Source organism: Nansenia antarctica, assembly GCF_963989245.1.
Source record: "Nansenia antarctica genome assembly, chromosome: 10".
Classification (NCBI taxonomy): Eukaryota; Metazoa; Chordata; class Actinopteri; order Argentiniformes; family Microstomatidae; genus Nansenia; species Nansenia antarctica.
In genome coordinates, this window is record NC_137680.1 from 7,823,549 (window position 1) to 7,845,065 (window position 21,517).

Genomic DNA, 21,517 nt, shown 5'->3' on the forward strand with positions numbered 1-21,517 from the left:
CTTCAGCAGACATTCAAGAAGAAAATCTCCTGTATACACTAGTAACTACTAACTACACAAAACTACTTAAACTAATGATAAATGTGCACAGGAGTTTGTTTCCAAGTGATAGCTATGTGACTGATTGATTGATTGACTGAGAATGTTTATTATGTGAAGCGCATTGAGTTGCATCTTGTAAGAAATGCGCTATACAAATAAAATTTGATTTGATTTGACAACAATGATATTGAGATTAGTCTCGTTTGCTTCACTTTTATCTTGATGGTCATTCCACAATCATCCTCATGGTCATGATCATATCGCTGTCTACAATAACAATACATAAATATACTGATGGCCTGAATGATTAAATGTTTGTGATTATTACCCTGAATGTATAGAAATTATTTTCTTAAATTTCTTAAATTTCAAATCACCAAAAAAATAGAGTATAAAACCTTGAGAACCTGAGATAGAATAGCAGGAATAGTAACTGGCATGAACTCTTTCTGTGGGTTCCATTTGTGCAAGAGCACATTTAAGAAGCAGACACATAATGGCTGGTAATAATTAGCCATTACATCATGTTCATAAATAAGGACAAGAATCAACATTTAGAAAATATGTTTAATTCTTTAAAATCAGAAATAAAATTATGAAAAACATCACCACCACATCACTGAAAGATGGCAGGAGGGACAGGCAGCACATACCGCATGAGAAGGCATTTCCGTGACTCCTATATACATATACACATTTTATACAGACAGAGTAAAAATATAGTCATTGAAGCAGACGGCAACCAGCAACATTGGCTCTGAGACCGTGTGAAACATTTTACATAGAAAAGCATGGGAGATTATCACCCCAGGGTCATGATGAAGAGAATATATCTATAGTATATCACAATCAAACTTAAAAACATGAAATATAAAAAGGTCGAAACTGTAAAATAATTCCCTCCCATATGCAATACACACTACTTAAGCCTCACATCATTTTGTCTGTCAGAATACATTATTATAAGTACAATCATCTACGGTACATTATACAACTTAAGGAATCATTTCAGCCTACAAGATCATAATAACAACAACAATAAATATGATTCTTGAAACGTATAGATGGCAGACTTGTTCATATTGCATGTCTCGTAGTGTCTGTGTTGAGTGTTACCACCCCTTGAGCACCAAAGGGTGATGCTTCTTGTGCTGAGGTCAAGAGACTGCAATGAGTTCAATCCAGCATCTAAACAGAACATGCTAAAACAAGGTCATCTGAGACTGTTTAGAATAGTATATTAAGTAATCCGACATCAAAAGTAAATATCCATGTTCCTGGGTTCAAATGCAAAACCCCTGATGTCCCACTAAGGCCATCTAGTTGTGTTAATTAACATCCATCAAAAAAAAATGTGATTCAGAACTTGGGAAAAGTGGTTCATGGAGTGTTTTCTTTGGTGGCCAACCTTTCTCAAACCAAACAGAGTAAGACTTTAAACTGAGCTCTCGGATGGGGGAATCAATCAGGTTTATCTGGGATAAAAAAAAGACAACAGTTAGGCAGATGGACAGGTTCTGAGGACTAGTCAGCTGTTTTGAGTTCAGGGCCATGGTTAGGTATACAATAACTATCATTAGGAATGCCATATGAGCATTCGTATAATAGGAGGTGGGTTAGGGAGGAAAAGTACTGAAAATAATAACTTGAAATGACAAAGCATGAAGTAACTCAAAACATGAAAGAAGTGTTTTAATTCTCAAATCAAACCACACCTATGCCCTTTCTGCGTACTTCAAAATAGTTTCTGCTATCATGCAGAAAAGATGCTCCCAGAAACAGTGAATGCTCGGACTGTTCCTCAGAGCTCCAGAAAAAGAAAAAGAAAAAGTTCATCAAATGGTATGTTCTGAAGCATAGGTTTCCTCTAGGTAGTTTCAATATGCAGTGTGTCCATGAGCCATGCATAAGTGTATAGCATCTTGAATGCTTCCCAAGTTGTGCTGACAGTTAATCATACTGCATTCTGTAGATAGCCACGGCTGTTTCCAGCCTCTAGTCTCTTCACAGGTTGGCTTGTGTGTTATTTGTATTCTTTGGTGCCATGCGCTGACTTTTAACACACCTTTTAACGCCAACATGTCCTCCCAATTCCCCCAAACCCCAGTTGTGCCACCGTGCATTGATCAACATCAATATGTTTCCATCACTGACGTGATTCCACCTTTCAGTCAGTCTGTTTCCATCTTTACTCCCCTGATCTCCCCCTCTGCCTTACAGATCACATGTGCAATCCTCACTGGCTAAAAAAACAGGTAACCTAACCTAACAGGTAACCTAACTAAGCACACTTCTTAAAACCACACATATCTATTATAAGATATTGCTGCATCTGAAAGAAACCTTAAGGAAAAGACTCAAGCTACAAACCTCAGCCTGTGTTTCTACACAAATGAGCAAAATAAAGACACATTTCAAAGTTTAAAGTTCATATGAAAAAATAAACAAGGACAGTCCATGCACAATGTGCAATCTACATTAATCATACATACAAATACATACACATCCCATTACTCATACATACAATGTGGTAAAATATCGTAGTTGGTCCAAGAGGGGGGTAACAGTCATTTCTGTAACCAGCAGAAATGCCTTGTTGCCTATCTATGGTATTATATATAAAAGCACTTGTAGAACACTGGTAGCAGTAACATTACCTGTAGGACAAGAGATAATCTCAGCCATCTTTAATCATCTTCGTAATAGTGTAAATTGAATGTATTTGAAACATTATTAAGATTGAGTGGAGGCAGAAAAGTAGAAGTGATGTGTGCATTAAAACCTCTGGATTTTGATTGGCCTATCCTTTCAAGCTTGCCCATTTCCTCCCACGGAGACACTCTTGATTGGCAGTGTGATGCAAAGAAGCAAGACTTTGCAGGCAGTTGGGATGACAAGAGGGGCTTGAGTGTGTGTAACTCAAGCCCCACACACACACAAACGTTAAGTGTCATAACTCAGCAAGACTAGCACCAGACAGTATGAGACACAAAAAGGCACAAACATAAAAAGGAAGAATAGCAGAGAGTGAAATTCTAAATAAACCCCTAGGCCCACCCATACCACCTGGTCATTCCTGTAGATAAGAGAGGACTGGATAGGTATGTGCAATATAGCTAAATCTCACTCATCAGAGGACAGGATGGAGGAATTTCCATGTTGCTTTCCTTATACCTATCCAATCCTCTGATAAAGCCTTTTCCACCAAGGCAGTTTGAGGGCCGATTCGGAGCCGGTGCCTAATCTCGAACCAGTTCTTTGCGTTTCGATAGCAAAAGAACCAGCTCTCAGCTAGGAAAACTGGTATCAAAGTAGCGCCAAAACATGGCTGGTCTACAACAAAGAACCGCTTACGTCAGGCGCTGGGGGTCGGAATCGGAATCGGTGCGTCATTAATTTATTCGATTTGTTGAACTGCAATGTGATTGACACCAGCGTAGTTGATGCAAGGTAGCTAGCTATATCGACCGAGTGAGCTAGCCTACAACAAAGGCTAACATTAACATCTTACGTTCAGTGTTAATAATCAAATGTGTTAGGTAAATTGGCTTTCTTCTTGAAAGTAATCGGCGTCCATAGCAATCGCGACTATCAGCACAAATACTGTTGTTGTTGTTGTGCTTGAAGTTGGCGCATTGCTGTGAAAGCGGAGATGTATACAGACGTATACAGTAGCGTAATGGCGTGGCTCCCTAAAAGCAAAACGGTTCTTAGAAGGCTCGCAAGTTGAACCAACTGCGAACCGGCACCAGCACCGGCCCAGAACTAGAACTAGGTTTGCATTGGTGGAAAGGGGGTATGAGTTTCAACAGGAGTGGCTAGGCCGGGGGGGGAGATTAGCAATTCAGCAAGAGTCTGTCTCCTCTGTTTTGTCTGTTGTAGTGATCCTCACAAAATTGCCATGTTGCTGTTTCTCTCTGCCTTAAACCTTTGACGCTGTTGAACATATGGTCTCTCGACAGAGAGGGAGATTCTGGGGGAACCATGAAAATCTGAGCGACAGACTGATAAACACCCCTCCCCGCTCACCCACCTGTACTAGAACCATAGGTTAGATTTCAGCAAACTGTCTGCCATGTCGGCATCATATGTTGAAAGACAAGAACATTCTAATATGTGATTAGCATGTTGGGCTTTTTGGTCCCAACATGGCATCTAGCAAAATACCAAATCAAATCAGCCAAACTCTTTATATAGAACTAAGTCTGGACTAGTGCAATTTTACCCCCCAAATTCAGTCAGTTACATCCATATTTCTTTAGAGAATGATTGGAGATTTGAAGGTCGATAATAGCACGATAGTTTTCCGTCAATAACAATAGTAGTGTGGTCTTTATAACAGTTAACGAAACCCTAGAGATTAGTCACCCCCCTGTCCCTTGCATTTCCCCCTGTCTTGAGGAGAATGTGGATGATTATAAAAGGAGATATTGGGGACTGAGTCATGTACAACTGAACCCACTTAGACTGCACGCATGCATTACTCTAAAGCCTGTTCGCACGTGTGTGTGTGTGTGTGTGTGTGTGTGTGTGTGTGTCCTTTGATGCAAGCATGGCTGTGCCTACACCCCTCTCTGTTGCTGGGCTAGAGGGGTAGAATACTGGCTGAATACTGAACATGGAGAAATACTCAGAGGACAATTCAAGAGTCGAGCTGTATGACATGTCTCTGAGCATTCTATTCCACCCTTTGTGAGGGTCCCGACTGTAATTCATTACACCAAGAGAAAGGAGGGTAATAATCTCTGAAGACACTTACTATTTCCAGCATTTCAAATGCCTAAACTCTTGCTTCAAGTGTAGTATACAGTTGTCAAGACAGATTTACCACCTCTAACCAAACTAGATGAACAACTGTCAAAGTTGGGAGTTATGCACATGCGGTACATATGCCAAGTTAGAATCTGGTCTCTCTCTGGCCATCTGTAGAGGTGATGGGAGTGAGAACCACATCTCTTATGCAGACTCTGAGAGTTACTGTAGCTATGGTAACTGACAAGTAGGTGACGTGCATGCTTGTAGTGGTCCATGGTCGTAGGGATGTCTATGCAGGGACATTGGTGCTGCTATTGAGCCATCTATTAAGGGCCATAGGGCTTTGTGACAGGTGTGGACAATGTAAGTGGGCTCAGTGAAACAGTGACTCCCATAATATAGTTAAGAGTTGGTTTTCTAGCAGCATACCATGTGTCTGAGAAAGCCTGCAGACAAGCACTACCACACACTCACTCTCTGACCCCGCCCGCTTCCCCCCCCACCCCCACCCCCACCCACCCCTACCCCCTTTTACAAATCATGAAATCCCCCCCCAACCTCCTCCTTCAACCAGCTCAGAGTGCTTTCCAAACCTCCCCTGCATATAGGGAGGGAATGATTGGGAGGAGGGAGAGGGAGGGTCCATCTCTTCTCCATCTCATCTGCCCACCTCATCTTCCAGAATCACCTCTTCTTTTCTGATGTTTCTCCAGTTCTACTTTTACTGTGGAGGACAAGCTTCCGTTAATCTAAAGTCATCAGTGTGAGTAAGAGACATTTAGGTGATTATAGTTATAATGCCAAACTCAGAAATGATAGATTGTCACTAATCGGTATTCCCCAGAATGCTGCCAAAAATATTATTCTCCCACACTTACAAAACAGATGTTGGTCTCAGGGACGATGTCTGATAGTGAGATGGCATCCTCATTCCCTGACTGCTCACCCGACGCTTCTGCCCCCATACTAAGAGAGAGAAAACAGATGAAGGAACTGATCTGTGTGTGTGAGTGAGATGGCATCTGTGTGTGAGTGAGATGGCATCTGTGTGTGTGAGTGAGTGAGATGGCATCTGTGTGTGTGTGAGATGGCATCTGTGTGTGAGTGAGATGGCATCTGTGTGTGTGTGTGGGAGTGAGATGGCATCTGTGTGTGAGTGAGATGGCATCTGTGTGTGTGAGTGTGAGTGAGATGGCATCTGTGTGTGTGTGAGTGAGTGAGATGGCATCTGTGTGTGAGTGAGATGGCATCTGTGTGTGTGAGTGTGAGTGAGATGGCATCTGTGTGTGTGTGAGTGAGTGAGATGGCATCTGTGTGTGAGTGAGATGGCATCTGTGTGTGAGTGAGATGGCATCTGTGTGTGAGTGAGATGGCATCTGTGTGTGTGTGTGAGTGAGATGGCATCTGTGTGTGAGTGAGTGAGTGAGATGGCATCTGTGTGTGTGTGTGAGATGGTGTGTGTGTGTGTGTGTGTGTGAGATGGTGTGTGTGTGAGATGGTGTGTGTGTGTGCATCAGTCCATCTTTTGTCCCTGTGTGTCTCTGTGTGTGTGTGTGTGTGTGTGTGTGTGTGGTGTGCGTGTGTGTGTGGTGTTCGTGTGTGTCTGTGTGTGTGTGTGTGTGTGTGTGTGTGTGTGTGTGGTGTTCGTGTGTGCGTGTGTGCATGCGTGCATGTGTGTATCCACGCTGACAGGGGACACGACACAGAGCATTGCACCACGAGATGGTGAGATGGTGTGTGTGAGATGGTGTGTGTGTGTGTGTGAGATGGTGTGTGTGTGTGAGATGGTGTGTGTGTGAGATGGTGTGTGTGTGTGAGATGGTGTGTGTGTGTGAGTGTACGATGGTGAGTGTACTTATCAGTGCATGGTTTCCTTGTGTAGGTGAGTCATGATGGGTTCAGCAGTACGCACAAGCATGTGTGTGGGATTAGACCCGTGAGTACATGTGCTGTAAAGTGAGTGTTGTCTCGTGTCTACAATACCTTTGAGAGGCACCGTGGTCTTGGTCTGTACATGCAGATTTATGCACCTCCACCCCTACTGACCTACGGAGAGAACGGGAGAGGGGGGGGGGAGAGGAGAAAAAGAGGTGAGGAGGAGGCGTCTTAACGGAGCGGAGGAGAGGAAGAGGAGAAGAGGAGAGGGAGAGAGGTAGTGTGGGAGATGGAGGGATGTCTTACCGTAGTGGAGGAGAGGAGGAGGTGAGTCCTGTACTGCCTAATGACGAGGTGGAGAGGTTGGTCTCACAGTCACCTGACCCACCCACCAAGGGAGGGGTCCTTGGCACCAGGTCTGGTCTGCCCGACTGCATGCCTGAACACAAGGGAGAAACAGACTGAGGAAGGGGGACTATAGCCCAATATAATAATCATCATCTAGTCCCTACACACTAAGCACAACTGCAGACACCAAACGATTGGATGGATGGAAGCAATACGTTAATACTTCAATTTTTCACTATGGCTAAGTTATGTGGTATACAGCTCTCCGTTCCCCCCAACCCCAACTCACCACTCTCCCCTTCCATGTCTGTGCGGTTATAATGGGAGTGGTAGACCAGCCTGGAGTCAACTACCGCATGGGAGAGGGGGATGGGCCCTCCGAGGGTGGGGGCTCTCCTCAGCCCTGCCTGACCGCCTCCACGACTCTTCTTCGACGGAGAGGGCTTCACTGAGGGAGGAGAGGGACTGTCAACAAGGGCCACAACATATCTTATCTGTCATCTACTCTTATCTTATCTACTCTTCAGAGAAACCTGTTACCAGGTTAAAATTGAATTCCACCTTTCTCTGTAATCATTGGGGTGTGGGGTAGAAGGGGTTCTGTTAATGCATAAATAATGTGTGTGTGTGTGTGTGTGTGTGTGTGCGCGTGCATGCATGTAGGTGCATGTGTGCAGTGTGGCTGCCTTACATGGAATCTTTTTAAACACTGTGTTACACATGAAGATCACAGACAACTTCCGCAATTATTCCAAATTACTAGAGGTCCCCAGATAATACTAGTCTCTCTAGGTCGTCCTCGGACGAGCCCTCCATGTGTATGTGCATGTGTGCAGTGTGGCTGCCTTACATGGAATCTTTTTAAACACTGTGTTACACATGAAGTGCTGGAAGCGCTCAGCGTAGAAGCCTGGTCTGTGCACCGAAACTGTGTCCTACGGAAGACAGGAAATAGTGGTTATTACCGGATATAGAACTCAGTTATAACTCTGTCATAGAACAGTTGTAGCAGTTGCAGCGGCATTATGAAGACATTGACTTAAGCGGTGGCAGCATGACATTGGAATATGAACAGATGAAGAACAGGGGTAACGTGTGTAGGATCTTACCCCATCATGGACCAGGGCCTTCCACGAATGCTCCAACTTTTTGATGAATCTGAAACCCATAAAATCCACTCAGATCCTGTACAGTATGTCCCAACAGTCACAGTGTACATATGGTACTCAAATATAGAAAGATATGTCACAATAACCCAACTAAGATGCACAGGACTAGTATTAGGGGACTGGGGAGCTTCTGTAATTTAGAAATCACAGGACCTCTCTGTTTGGCGAAATATGGTAGGTAATTTGAGGTGGAATTTTTTACTACAAATTACAGGATATGAAAGATTTTCACAGGATTAAGATCACAGACAACTTCCGCAATTATTCCAAATTACTAGAGGTCCCCAGATAATACTAGTCTCTCTAGGTCGTCCTCGGACGAGCCCTCCATCGGTGCTTCCAGTCATCCCGATCCTACGTACATCTGGCTAGCTCGCCGGTCCTTTCCGTTCCTGCATCTTTCTTGAGTACGTCCACGTATGTTAGTGTGGGACGCCCTCGTATGTTAGTGTGGGACGCCCTCGTGTGGTGGCTCCCACAAGACCAGTTTGCTGGCAGGCAGCTCCTGGTGTCTCTGGAAGTGACCTGGCCAGCCTCATTCTCCTGACTGCTATTTCCTCATTCTCCTGACTGCTATTTTCTCACTCACCCTTGGTCACCACTCATACAGATGCTTGTTGGTAACATGCTTGCTCTTGTCGATGTTAAGTACTGCACGCAGCATTCTGGGATAGCACCCATCTAGGGACTTCTGCAGGGTAGGCTTCACGGTCCAGCATTCACAGCCACATAAGAGAATGGATTTTACCGTCGCATAGAAGAAGCTGAGTTTGATTTTGTCGGGGGAGGTTGGAAGTGCAACACACTGGCCATGCCGTTCAGGGCTCCTCTACGCAAGCGCCTTCCTCACTTTTAAGGTCTTGCTCGGACAAGTTGACCCATGAGCCCAGGTATTTGAAGCCATTGACTTTCCTCAGAGCGATGCCTCCTGTTGTTGTTAGAGGTGGATGGTCTGGGAGGATGTTATAGGTGATTACCTCGGTTTTCTTTCTAGTCCCGTGCGAATAGGGCTTAAGATGAACTCCAGGGGAGAAGTAATACAAATTCTGCACACTTGTACACTTAATTAATTAATTAATTTTGCCATTTAGCAGACGCTTTTATCCAAAGCGACTTACAATTACGAATTACAGGGACATTCCCCCTGGAGTAACTGAGGGCTAAGTGCCTTACCCAAGGGCACACTAGTAGTGGTGTGGCTTCAGGCGAGATTTGAACTCACAACCTTCCGATCACAAGTCCAACTCACTATCCACTAGACCAGTGGTTCCCAACCGGGGGTACGCGGACCCCTAGGGGTACGTGAGGGGATTGCAGGGGGTACGTGGAAAGATTTGGAATTATAATTTATTTCCCTTTCCAAAAAAAAAATAAAATATAGTCGTTTCATAAACCTGTTGTTAAAATGGTACGCTGCAACTTAAGTTCCTCCCCGACAGGTGATGACTGTAACACACGTGGTAGTCACGTCACATTTAAATCACGTTCATTTACGTTCATTTACGCGCGCACGTCAGCTAGGCCTGTCAGTATACCGCAAAGATGGACAGATGGCTAAAACGACCAGCTACAGTCACGGTCAGATCAGAGGCAGCTCAGACGGTCAGATCAGAGGCAGATCAGACGGTCAGATCAGAGAAAAAAAGAAAAAAAGGACCCCGCTATTATTTGGAAACATATGTTTTGTGGGGATTTACATGTACATCGGCTGATCCACCACAGCCACAGTGCTTTTTCTGCGGCGAAGTCCTGGCTAATAATTCAATGAAGCCAGCCCATTTACAGCGACACCAGAGCACCAAACACCTAGCAACTGTTGGTAAAACTGACGACTTTTTCAAGCGAAAACTGTGAGTTCAAGTCAAGTCAGGCTACAATGAAAAAAGCGGCAAGTGTGTCAAGCAAAGCACTGGAGGCGTCCTATGCTGTTTCATTACTAGTGGCTAAGTCAAAAACCCCACATTCAATCGCCGAAGATCTGATTTTGCCTGCCGCTGTGATTTTGGCTCAAACTATGCTGGACAAGAAAGCAGCTGACGCGCTCAAGTTGGTACCATTATCTAACAATACCGTCTCCCGTCGGATTGATGATATGTCCATAAATATTGTCGGACAAGTGGTGGATAAAATGAAGCAAGCAGGTCAGTTCGCTTTGCAATTAGATGAAATGACCGACGTTAGTGGGGAGGCTCAGCTGCTGGCTTTTGTGCGTTATAAAGAAGAGTCGGACATAAATGAGCATATCTTGTTTTGCAAGACGCTGCCAGGAAAGACAACTGGCGAGGAAATATTTCTGATTATTGACAGCTTCTTCAAAGACAACGATCTGGAGTGGAAATCCTGCAGTCACATCTGTACCGATGGAGCGGCAGCAATGACGGGTAAGGTGCGTGGGCTGCTTGGGCGTGTGATGAAGGTGAACCCCGAAATTAAGTGGATGCACTGTATTATTCACCGGGAGGCACTCGCCAGCAAAAGGATGAGCCCCGAGTTAAGTGCAGTTATGGATGACGCAGTTAAGGTGATTAACTTCATTCAGTCCCGGCCAATGAACCACAGACTGTTTCAAACTCTTTGTCATGACAGCGGGTCAGAGCATGAGCAGCTACTGCTTCACACAGACGTTCGCTGGCTGTCTCGTGGCAAAACGCTGCTGCGGCTCTATGAATTGCGCATCGAGGTGTTTGCTTTCCTGACAGAAAACGACCACCCTCTTGCAGCCCTGTTTGAGGATGCAGTGTGGGTTGCGCAGCTGGCATATCTTGCTGATGTCTTCACTAAGCTGAATGAGCTCAACCTTTCACTTCAGGGCAAGTACTCACACATCCTTAACATGTATGACAAAGTGAATGGATTCATAAAGAAGGTTAAATTATGGGAGAGGAAATGTAAGGATGGAGATGTGAGCTGTTTCCCACTGCTTGATGGCCATCTCGCCACCACTGATGCTGACAGAGGTCCTGTGGTGAAAATAGTTAAAGCACATCTGTCCAAACTTGACACTGACTTCAACCAGTACTTTCATGACATTGAAACAAAGTCAGAAAAACTGGACTGGGTGAGGAACCCATTCAGAGTGAATGACAGGAGCAGCAGCAGCCTTCCTGCAAGCCTGCAGGAAAATCTGATGGACATGTCCTCTGATCGTGGGTTGAAGATGGCACATGCTGACAAGTCATTGACAGAGTTTTGGTGTGATGTTGAAAAGGAATATCCAGTGCTGGGAAAGTGTGCATTGAATGAACTTTTGCCTTTTGGATCTACATATATGTGTGAAGTGACCTTCTCAGCTTTGACCCACATCAAAACCAAGCCAAGGAACAGACTGAGTGTGGAGAGCAGCCTGGTGACTGCTGTTGCCACACTGCCTCCAGAACTGTCAAAGATTATAAAAGAGAAGCAACCTCAAGTGTCTCATTAAAGCTCAACTGATGAAAAAAAGAATTGCAACTGCTACTGGGTGAGTCTATTTTTCACAATGGTGTAAATATCTATGTATTAAAGGGGAGTGGTTCAAATGATTTCATTAATAATCAGTAGAGTTAGATAAGAAGTTTAAGTGTGTGTGTGTGTGTGTGTGTGTGTGTGTGTGTGTGTGTGTGTGTGTGTGTGTGTGTGTGTGTGTGATAAGTTTTATCCTGTCTCATCTTGTCTGTTTCCTCTCCCCATCAGTCAAGACTCTGGGATGAGAAAATGATGACATCACTGCACCTCAGACAGAAGCCAAAGAGGAGCAGGAGAAAGGGAAAAGAAACAGATATCAAATCAAATTAATTATTATTTATTATTTATTTTTCTATTTTCAGTGAGTGTGTGGGCATGTGGTAACAATTAACCATTGAGGTGGCCAGGTGGCACATGTATTGGCCAATTAGCTCATGTAGTCTAATTTTGAATGGCAATGTTTTGAAATGGCAAACATGTGACTTTATGTCAGATTGTTGTGTGCAGAAAACCGTGTTCAGTGCATTTAAAAAGTGCCATTTTGAATAGCAAAATGTGTGTAAAGCAGAAAATGTGTTTAGAGTTTTGGAGACATGAGAAGAGGTTTTGCTCTCTGTGTGTCAGTAATAAATGTTATATTTGCAAGTTAGAGTTTAATTGATTTTTTTGGGAAATAATCAACACGCATGAGTGAGGGGGTACTTCTGGCATGGCAAAACAGCTCAAGGGGTACACAAGACAAAAAAGGTTGGGAACCACTGCACTAGACCACCACTACCCCTACAGTTGTGCAGGTGCCCCACACTAACCTGTAGGACTGTAGAATGTCGATGATGCCAATGAAGACCAGCATCCTCTCTCCCTTAGTGTTCCGAGCAGGAATCCCCCCCATCCTGAAATGACATCATCAGAGATTTTTTAAATATTCAACTCAAATTCAGATTGACATCCAGCCTTGGGGGTAGGTCACGCAATGACTCACTGGTCCTCTGAGTCCAGGACTCCTTTCCCACGGGCCTCTCCCTGTATAGACTCAATGGCTGTGCAGTAGAGACTCTTCTGGGCCTGGGTCCGGCGCTGGTCCGGAGTCACCGCTCCCTCTGACCCGCCACTGTCCCCCGCCTGCCCCGCTCCGCGCTCGCGACTCGCCTGCTCTTGATTATGGATGCCCACCAACAGACTGTAGTCCATGATCTTAAAACTCTGGAGGAGCTACAGAACACACACATAGAAGAGTTGTTACATACGCACAGACGTCCATGATTTGATTTTACAACTCTGGGAGGTCCTGGAGTACCAAGAGAGCACGCACACAGACACAGACACACAGACACAGAGACACACAGACACAGAGACACACAAACACAGACACACAGACTCAGACACAGAGACACAGAGACACAGACACAGAGACACACAGACACAGAGACACACAGACTCAGAGACACAGACACACACAGACACACACACACACACACAGACACACAGACACACAGACACACAGACACACACTCCCTCTCTCACCAGACAATCTCTCTGGATGGTCTTGCTGAGGGCATTGTAGTTGTCAGGCTCCAGCAGCAGTCCGTCAGGCAGGTCCAGTATAAAGTCCAGGTCTTTGTACGTGGGCACGGCCTTCTCCCTCTCTTTGGGTGAGGCCCGTCTCTTATAGGTGGAGCCCTTCATGTCGTATTTGAGGTGCATGTGGACCAAACGGGGCAGCAGGTTGTTCATCACCACCAGACGGATGTTCTTGCCTCCAGCCTGGATGCAGTAGAGCCCATAGAACTTAGGTAGCAGGGTTCGCTTGTTCTGGTTGAGATTCTGTAGAGGAGAGTGGGAATACAGGGGTGAGGAGACTAGAATAAGAACAGGTTAAACCTTAGACCTACTGCATGTCTGGTGACAGCATGGTTATAATATAGACGTGCTCAGGCTTCTCAAAGTCTGGACCACGGTGCGCATCCGGACCGAACGGAATTGTTTTCGCTACATGTCGTTATGAAAGTGTAAAGTTTTCTCATTTGAAATATTTATTTTATTATTTTACTGATCAATAAATTGTTTTTTGTTAAAGTGTTACACTGTAGCTGGAGATCGTTCACAGCGATCCTGCCCCCAGATGACTGTGGTTTTAATGTGGCTTATTTCCCTATTATTGTCAAGGCGATGTTAACTGCTGGAGAAAGTGTTGTGTTGTTGTTGCTGCCAAGTTCACGCATATATGTATCTATATTATAAACCCTTGCCCCAGGAGTACACACACACACACACACACACACACACACACACACACACACACACACCCTCCCCCACCCTTACCATAAAATATCCAGGTAAAAGTTTCTGGAGAAACTCTGCCTCTTTGTGCTGTACAGTCTTAATGATGAACTCATCATCACCGGAGACATAGAAGACAGAGCCACTGGCTCCAGAGTTAGACAGCTCGATCAGCGGCTCGTTACACAAAGAGTACTGTAGGAGAAGAGCAAGAGGATTAGCATCTTGACCATAGAGAACATACTGTATGTGCATTAGCGTACATTTCCTAGCCACTGAAAACTACAACCAGACAAAGCTAATCAACAACCACAACAAGAACTAGCCATTCTAGTGGTAAACAAGAGGGGTAAAGAGTATGTATGAGTTGTGTGCTGTACTGTGTCTTTACTGACCAGGTAGTCGTCCGGCCGGATGCCGAAGAGTTCTCTGAAGTAGCGGAAGGCGATGGGGGCGTAGGTCTTAAACCGAAAATCACTGTAGTGATGAGCAGGGGTCAGATTACTGCCCTCACTGAGAGAGAGAGAGAGAGAGAGAGAGAGAGAGAGGGAAAAGCGGGGGAGAGAGAGAAGAGGGGGGGGGAATTGACAGTGAGAACAATGACAGTGTTAAAGTGAGCTGAATACCAGAGGATTATGCACAAAAACAGGCATTCACCCACGTGCGCGGATACTAACTCAATCAGCTTCACTTACCCGGGGAAGAAGATGCTCTCGACCACAACAAAGTCCTGCATGAGGACATCCCTCTCTGCCTTCTGGCTCAAGCTGCCCACTGTGTGGGTGATGCCCAGCTGTATGGCACCTTTCAGGGCAGACGAGGTGGTCTGGACAGGGGGGGGGGGGGGGGGGGGTTGGAGAAAGGGGCGATGGATGAGGGGTGTGTCAGAGAGGGGGGTTTCGAGCATGCATACAAATTTGACTGACACCTCTAAAAACGTGTCTGTATTTTCCGCCGCCATCTATGGGTGGCTAGAAGTGGGGAGGGGAAAGGGGGGGGGACTTAATGCTAATATTAGAACACAATTTCGTGGGTGTGCTGAGTGCTCTCCCTTTCACTTCCAGACTCTATTTCTTGTGGCACAACAGACAAGTAGCTGATATAGCCTACTGTACCTTCACTTTGCTTTTCTTCTTCATTCACGCTGCACGTCTTTTTATAGGTTGTTGCAGTATATTTCAGTCTGTGTGCGTGAGTGAGTGAGTGAGTGAGTTTTGACCCCTAGCTAGCTTCTGCTGACCTTTTTGTAGGTGGTCTCTCCTGTGGTGGTCTCGACACCTCGGTGTCCTATGGTCTTCTTCATACTCTGAGCAGTGCCCGAGGAACCAGGCATCTAAGAGAGAGGGAGAAACGGGGCAGTAGAAAATAAGACCAAAGGATAAGAGAATGGAGTGAAAGAAAAACGATATCATGGATAGTTCGTTTCTTTGTGTGTGTGTCATTTGTCCATTAAAAACAGGTTCCAGTGTCATTATGTACTTTCTGTTGTGTGGTTAAACATCTGCCACTACAAATAGAAACCATAAACCAGTTTTAACTTCCTCCTACTTGGAGACTGGGTCAACCTTGGTCTTACTTCACTTCACCGACCTCCTTGCAACATAGTGTGCTCTGTGAAAAAGAAAGAAAAAGATGGACTAGCTATCTGTCTTACCTCTGGAGAAGCCATTTTTCGAGTTCCACTGGACCCTGCAGAGGGAGGGGGGGGGAGAGAGAGAGAGAGAGAGAGAGAGAGGGAGAGAGAGAGAGAGAGAGAGAGAGAGAGAGAGGGAGAGAGAGAGAGAGAGAGAGGGAGAGGGAGAGAGAGAGAAACACATGAGCAGATTAACTAAAGGTCTTTTCTCTCTCTTCGAAAACATCCATTCTCATCTCAGCCCTTAATTTAATTAGTCAGCTGTTTATGGAGAAAATCCACATTAAAGTATCCAGCCTTTAAAAGCAGTCTCACCACTTCATGCATAAATTGCGCAAGTCAACTTCATAAATGTAGCATAATAAATGTACACACCAAAAATCTCTCGTTTAATTAGAATAACAGCTGTGCTATTTTCCCAGCCCTCCCCACCTCCCTTCTCCAGAGGATATGCTGAGTAGCAGTATGCTGGCCTGGCACAGTAGGGTAATTGCTGCTCTCAATAGCGGCGGTGCTGCTATACTGGGACTGCTGTTCCCATGCGTGGTGTTGCTCTACATTCACCTGCAGCTTCTCCCCCTTGGACCTACACTATTCTTGCTACCTTCCATCTAGAAGAAACCCTGAATGTGTATTACTCTGTTTCAATTAGGGCTGCCACAAACGATTATTTTCATAGTCGACTAGTCACCGATTATTTTAACGATTAGTCGACTAATCGGATCATAAATTACAGCTTATCGCACAATTACTCAATCGCTCTTATTTAGCTATCATCTTCTAAATCAGCTTCTAAATGTAGCTTGAAGTTGTTAGTTGTTGTTGTAGGCATGTGCTAACTAAAAATAAAGACAATTAAAATGATTGTTCACTCAAAAATAGATATTTTAATGAACTTTGCAGATTTATTTCTGGCATCACTTGCATGTAATGTAATGTAAAGAGTAGTAGAGGGTGCAAACTGCTGAGTAAAATGAGGTAGGCTAGGCACTAGGCAACCAAAAGAATACAAAAACAAAAATAAATACTTGTACAGAGTACAAAAGTTTTGCTTTGCTTCACTCATCTCATAGTAGAACGCGCCTTCTTAGCACTGTAACGTTAAGACAACATTTTTAGCTATTTGATAAGTATCGCTTTGATGACAACGTAAAATAATGTAAGAAGGCTTTTAACGTAAAGATATCGTTAGCCAATAACAAGCTAACTAGCTTACCGAGACGAGCCATCGTCTTCCTCGTCATCTGCCACAACGTGCTTCCTTTTTAGATGCTCGTGCATCATAGACGTGCTGCCATGATAAGCGAGTTCAGCTTTGCAAATTTTACATTTTACATTCTTTTTTTCAACGTTGTGGTTGAAATGCTCCCACACTTTAGAGGTACGAGGACGGGAAGACATTTCTCTGTTTGTTTTTCCGGGGAAGTCACGTGTGCCCCGGATGACCGACACTGCGCATGTACATCAAAGACACTGGGAGACGCTAGCCAGTGGCAGCTTCAGGGAAGAAAAACGAATGCTTATCGAATGAAATGAATGGTCTTTATTGTCATTGATATAGTACAGGTACCAAACAACGAAATTTGGGAGGGGGGGCTCCCCTGGTGCTAGGCAAAAAAAAAAAAAAAAAAAAAAAAAAAAAAACGCTTATTTCAGCTCCAAAAAAACATGCGACTACGGCGATTACCAAAAATGTCGGCGACGATTTTGGTAGTCGACGTCGTCGTGACTAGTCGACTAATCGTGGCAGCCTTAGTTTCAATATCAATGGATTTAATTTTCCTCGCTCGACTTCTCTCACTGCCTCAGACTGGCACTCTTGTCCGTGTCTCGGCTCGAGACGGGGTTCATCTCCAGACAGCTCAGCTAGTGTTACAGCAGAGAGCCTCTCTGTCTGTCCATCTTATTTCCTGGCCCCGGCCTGCAGAAACAGCGCAGACACTGTGTGCCCCAGCAGCATAGAGCAGCACTCTATGCCAACAGTGTAATAGAACTGGAAGACTGCTTGACTAGCAATGGATTTAAATGGGGGAAACCAGATACAAGGGGAAAGAAAGAACGGGAGGGATAGGCCAAGGCAAAGCCAGGCAAGAACCCTTTATGACGGTGGTATTAGGCCTATCTCCAACAACTGCATGAGCCATATCCTGTGTCTAGACCAGTGTTCCTACCACAGTCACGGCCAAACTGTATTCACTGGAAGCCCACCTAGCTTTTTTAACGTTTCTTATGTTTTAGGACAGATCTCCTACATGCCCCATTACTTTTTGCTAGGTTTCTATGCAGGACAACTTAAAATGCAGCAAACACGTCTTTGAGTGTACCATTCTGGCACTCAAAAACTATCTGGACCCTCACCCTAGGCCTACAGAAACAGACTCAAATGTTTGATCTCTCCCACTCCTCGAGAACGGCTATTTTTTTAAATCCAAGTTCTAACGTAACACTATTACAAACTGTTACAAAAAATGTGACTTCTGTCACGGTAGGAATGATTGAGAGGAACGAAAACAGGCCTACGGATTGCTGTGTAGCCTAATATCCAACTGTGTCCCACAGATTAACCACATCCAATGAAATCCAAACTGTGGTCTAGGCCTACATGGCTTGAGCAAGCTCTAAGAGATAAACGTGTTAGCCTAGCCAAGTGCAGTGAGTGCACAAACATTTGGAATGGTAAACCTATGCTACTTAAAAAACAACAACAACAACAACAAACACCAAAACAAAAAGCACAAGCACACAATCTTCTATTCACTTTCCTTTTGCTTGCGGTCTTTCAGCTGGAAACTCAACAAGACACACACGGCACGCAATTATCCTACTCACACAAGAGACACAAGGCGCACACAGACACACACATCAACCCCATGCACATGCAGGTACCTCTCTGCAAGGCCCTCCTCCAGAACTGAGTCCTAATGTCTGTGGAGCAAGAAGAAGTTAGCCTAGGAGGTACTAGGCCATAGGGCCATAGTATAATAATAGGCCAATGTCAGTCAAACTCTACCATAACAGACAGACACACAACACACCTCTATTAGGTTCTAATCACACCATTCTAACTGGACACATTAAAAACAACAGCACTGACTGACTACAGTACTAGAAACAAGCAGCTGTTTCATTCCCACGCCCCCAAAAAATGTATGAATACATGTATGAACATGTATGAATCACTACAACAGCCAAACGCCACAGTGTGTGACGTCCCTTTCTGTGTACTAAATACTTCTCCAGTGCCAGCACTATTATACACACGCTCCCCCCTATGTCTGACATAGAACTATAAATGTGCTGGTTCGTGGCCCAATTTAATGCGCTTATATAGAGCAAGAGAACAGCTTGCATCCTAACGCATACACACATGTGTTTATTGGTTTAATTTATGGTGCCAAAAACAAGACCTGAGCTATTCTCATGCCCCGACTCAAACTGGCTCCTGAGGGAAGAAGAGCAACTGAAACAGAGTCACACTAGCAGTGCCAGCAGATATAGAAGGATTTAGCCTGCTGAGGGAGAAAGAGGAATCTATCCAAGAAGAGCATCACTGTTTATCACAATGACTGAAAACAAGTCCTAGCACATCTAGTGAGCACAACAAAAAGCATCCAACCTCCTGGACAACTCAGCCTCGGTTACTGTAATGGCAGGGAGGCTCCCACTACCACACTCTGACTCTAGCTGTCTGTTACTGGACACATTCAACAAGACACTTCGTGACGTTAGAATTATAAGGTTCTATCCATTTTTGTCCAAATTGAGTTTTTTACATAATCTGATCCATTAGGTGTTTATTAATGCCTGTGTGGTGTTATTTTTAAAATGTTGACATTTTTGAGTTAGTAATTCATAAAATACAAAGGTTCCATCTCACAAAACATAATGGAATGTAAAAACTTTGACGCTCAATATCTCTGAACTGCCCTAAACGGAGATAGAACCTTATCATTCTAAACGGAGATAGAACCTTATCATTCTAAACGGAGATAGAACCTTATCATTCTAAACGGAGATAGAACCTTATCATTCTAAACGGAGATAGAACCTTCTCATTCTAAGCTCACGACTTGCTGTCTTTCACTCTTGCTTCATAGTATACTCTCCAATGGAAACCAATTCGTATGGCAACCCAAACTTGGCCTGGGCCCTGAGTCTAATTGATTGGATCGTGTGACAATCAAGTTGTGTCGGAAAGCTTCGGAAATCAATAGGCTCAACTCTGCAGTCAAGTCAAGTCAACAACAGTAGCCAGACACAGAGCCCAACACCGCCTAGTAGCAATTGGCATGAGAGGTGGTTTTGCAACCACTTAGAAATGCCCAAAAGAAATAAGCTTGTCAACTCTTGTAGCTATAGTTCCCTAGTAGGTTCAGACATTGAAGCCATAGTTCCCTTAGTAAATGACATTGAATTGAAGGGGTTTCAAATGTACAATTGTTTTGTTATCCACGTAAACACTAAAAAGCCCAGCTGCCCAGCTTCGGTGAGCTGGCGATGAATGTTTGATCAATAGTCCGGTCGTCCGGTTTCCACTTTGGTTGATCAGTTATACGATGGCTGGTACAGAATAACTACTATCAGCTAATTACTAGCAAACATGGTACTAATTGAAGTTAGCCAATTTGCTATCTCGCTTAGCTAAGCTATCTTACTTTCTTACTCGCCAAACCAGCTGAGTGACTGACCACCCCCCTGAGAAGCCTTACTACTTCACTACCCAGGGTAACACCACTTCTAGGTTTGAGATAATATTGTATATATATATCTAGAATATGTTCATGTCTATTTTCCCCAATCGTTATATTATTATCACACCGTTTGGCTTGTGGGTAAGTAGCTTGTTTGTAACAAGCTTGCTAACAACAGCCATTGGCTAGCTTTAGATTCAGAAGGTTTACATTGAAGTCAATTGAACATATACTACCCCAAAAAGGCACTCAATCATACGTGGAGCTGAATATGTTCAGATCTATTCCGTAACTAAATTAATAAAAAATATATGCTGAAATGTTTCTGTTCGGCTTGCTAAGGTACCTGTCGGAGCACTCGATCCCGAGTCAGCTGGGACGGCGGTCGCCATTTTGGATTGATCACAGAGAGACGCACGAGAGGAGTGTTTAGTTCTGCTGCCCAGAGTAGAGAGAGAGAGAGAGAGAGAGAGAGAGAGAGAGAGAGAGAGAGAGAGAGAGAGAGAGAGAGAGAGAGAGAGAGAGAGAGAGAGAGAGAGAGAGAGAGAGAGAGAGAGAGAGAGAGAGAGAGAGAGAGAGAGAGAGAGAGAGAGAGAGAGAGAGAGAGAGAGAGAGAGAGAGAGAGAGAGCGAGAGAGAGAGAGAGAGAGAGAGAATTCATCTCTTATTGGAGATGTTTATAACAGTGTCAGACGTCAATCAAGTCAACAGAACTTGGGAAGTACAATGTAATATCATCTAATCTATATGTATCTATATCATTAGAAGTGGTAATATCAGTGGTAATTTGTTAATTAATGTTTTATGAATTGTCTACTTTTACAATGTGAATTGACAAAATTCACTAGGACGAGTGTTTAGTGTTTTTGTATATAGGCTATAAACAATAAATGACTTCATTGTAAAGAAACACTGTATTGCTTCAAAACACGGTTAAAACAAATGTTTATCTCGTGGATGGTCAATCCTAATTTCTCCAGCCTTATCCCTATCCCTCAGCTGTTTTTTCGTGTTGTTTTTTTTAGCAAAAAGAGTGGCAGGGTGAATGCTTTGCTGTTGTTTACATTGTGTCGGCCACCTTTAAGAGGTTATGTGCAGAAACAAGGTGCCAGTCGCAATTACCCCCCTGGATTGCATTGATGGAAAACAACTTTCTTTGTAATTATTATTCAACCTTTGTTCAGGCAGGGGACTCTACTCAGACAGAGGCCTCTTTTTCAGAGGAGCTCTGCTTACAAACAGGGAATTAATAATGGTGCTAGAATTTAGGCCAATCAATTG

General features: G+C 44.2%; 1 protein-coding gene across 1 annotated transcript; it reads right to left on the minus strand.

The window, feature by feature from the left end:
• Positions 1 to 5,419: 5,419 nt before the first annotated feature.
• LOC308165944 (phosphatidylinositol 4-phosphate 5-kinase type-1 alpha-like) lies at positions 5,420 to 20,632 on the minus strand. Its single transcript, XM_080540152.1, has 17 exons — positions 20,584 to 20,632; positions 18,433 to 18,471; positions 15,568 to 15,602; positions 15,154 to 15,246; positions 14,609 to 14,739; positions 14,309 to 14,426; positions 13,956 to 14,108; positions 13,158 to 13,457; positions 12,616 to 12,845; positions 12,443 to 12,526; positions 8,130 to 8,178; positions 7,871 to 7,955; positions 7,310 to 7,468; positions 6,979 to 7,111; positions 6,781 to 6,843; positions 5,676 to 5,763; positions 5,420 to 5,521 (listed from the first exon to the last, which is right to left on the minus strand). Exons 1-17 carry the CDS (start codon positions 20,627 to 20,629, stop codon positions 5,519 to 5,521), a joined length of 1,809 nt encoding a protein of 602 aa, XP_080396278.1. The 5' UTR covers positions 20,630 to 20,632; the 3' UTR covers positions 5,420 to 5,518.
• Between the last annotated feature and the right edge of the window lie 885 nt (positions 20,633 to 21,517).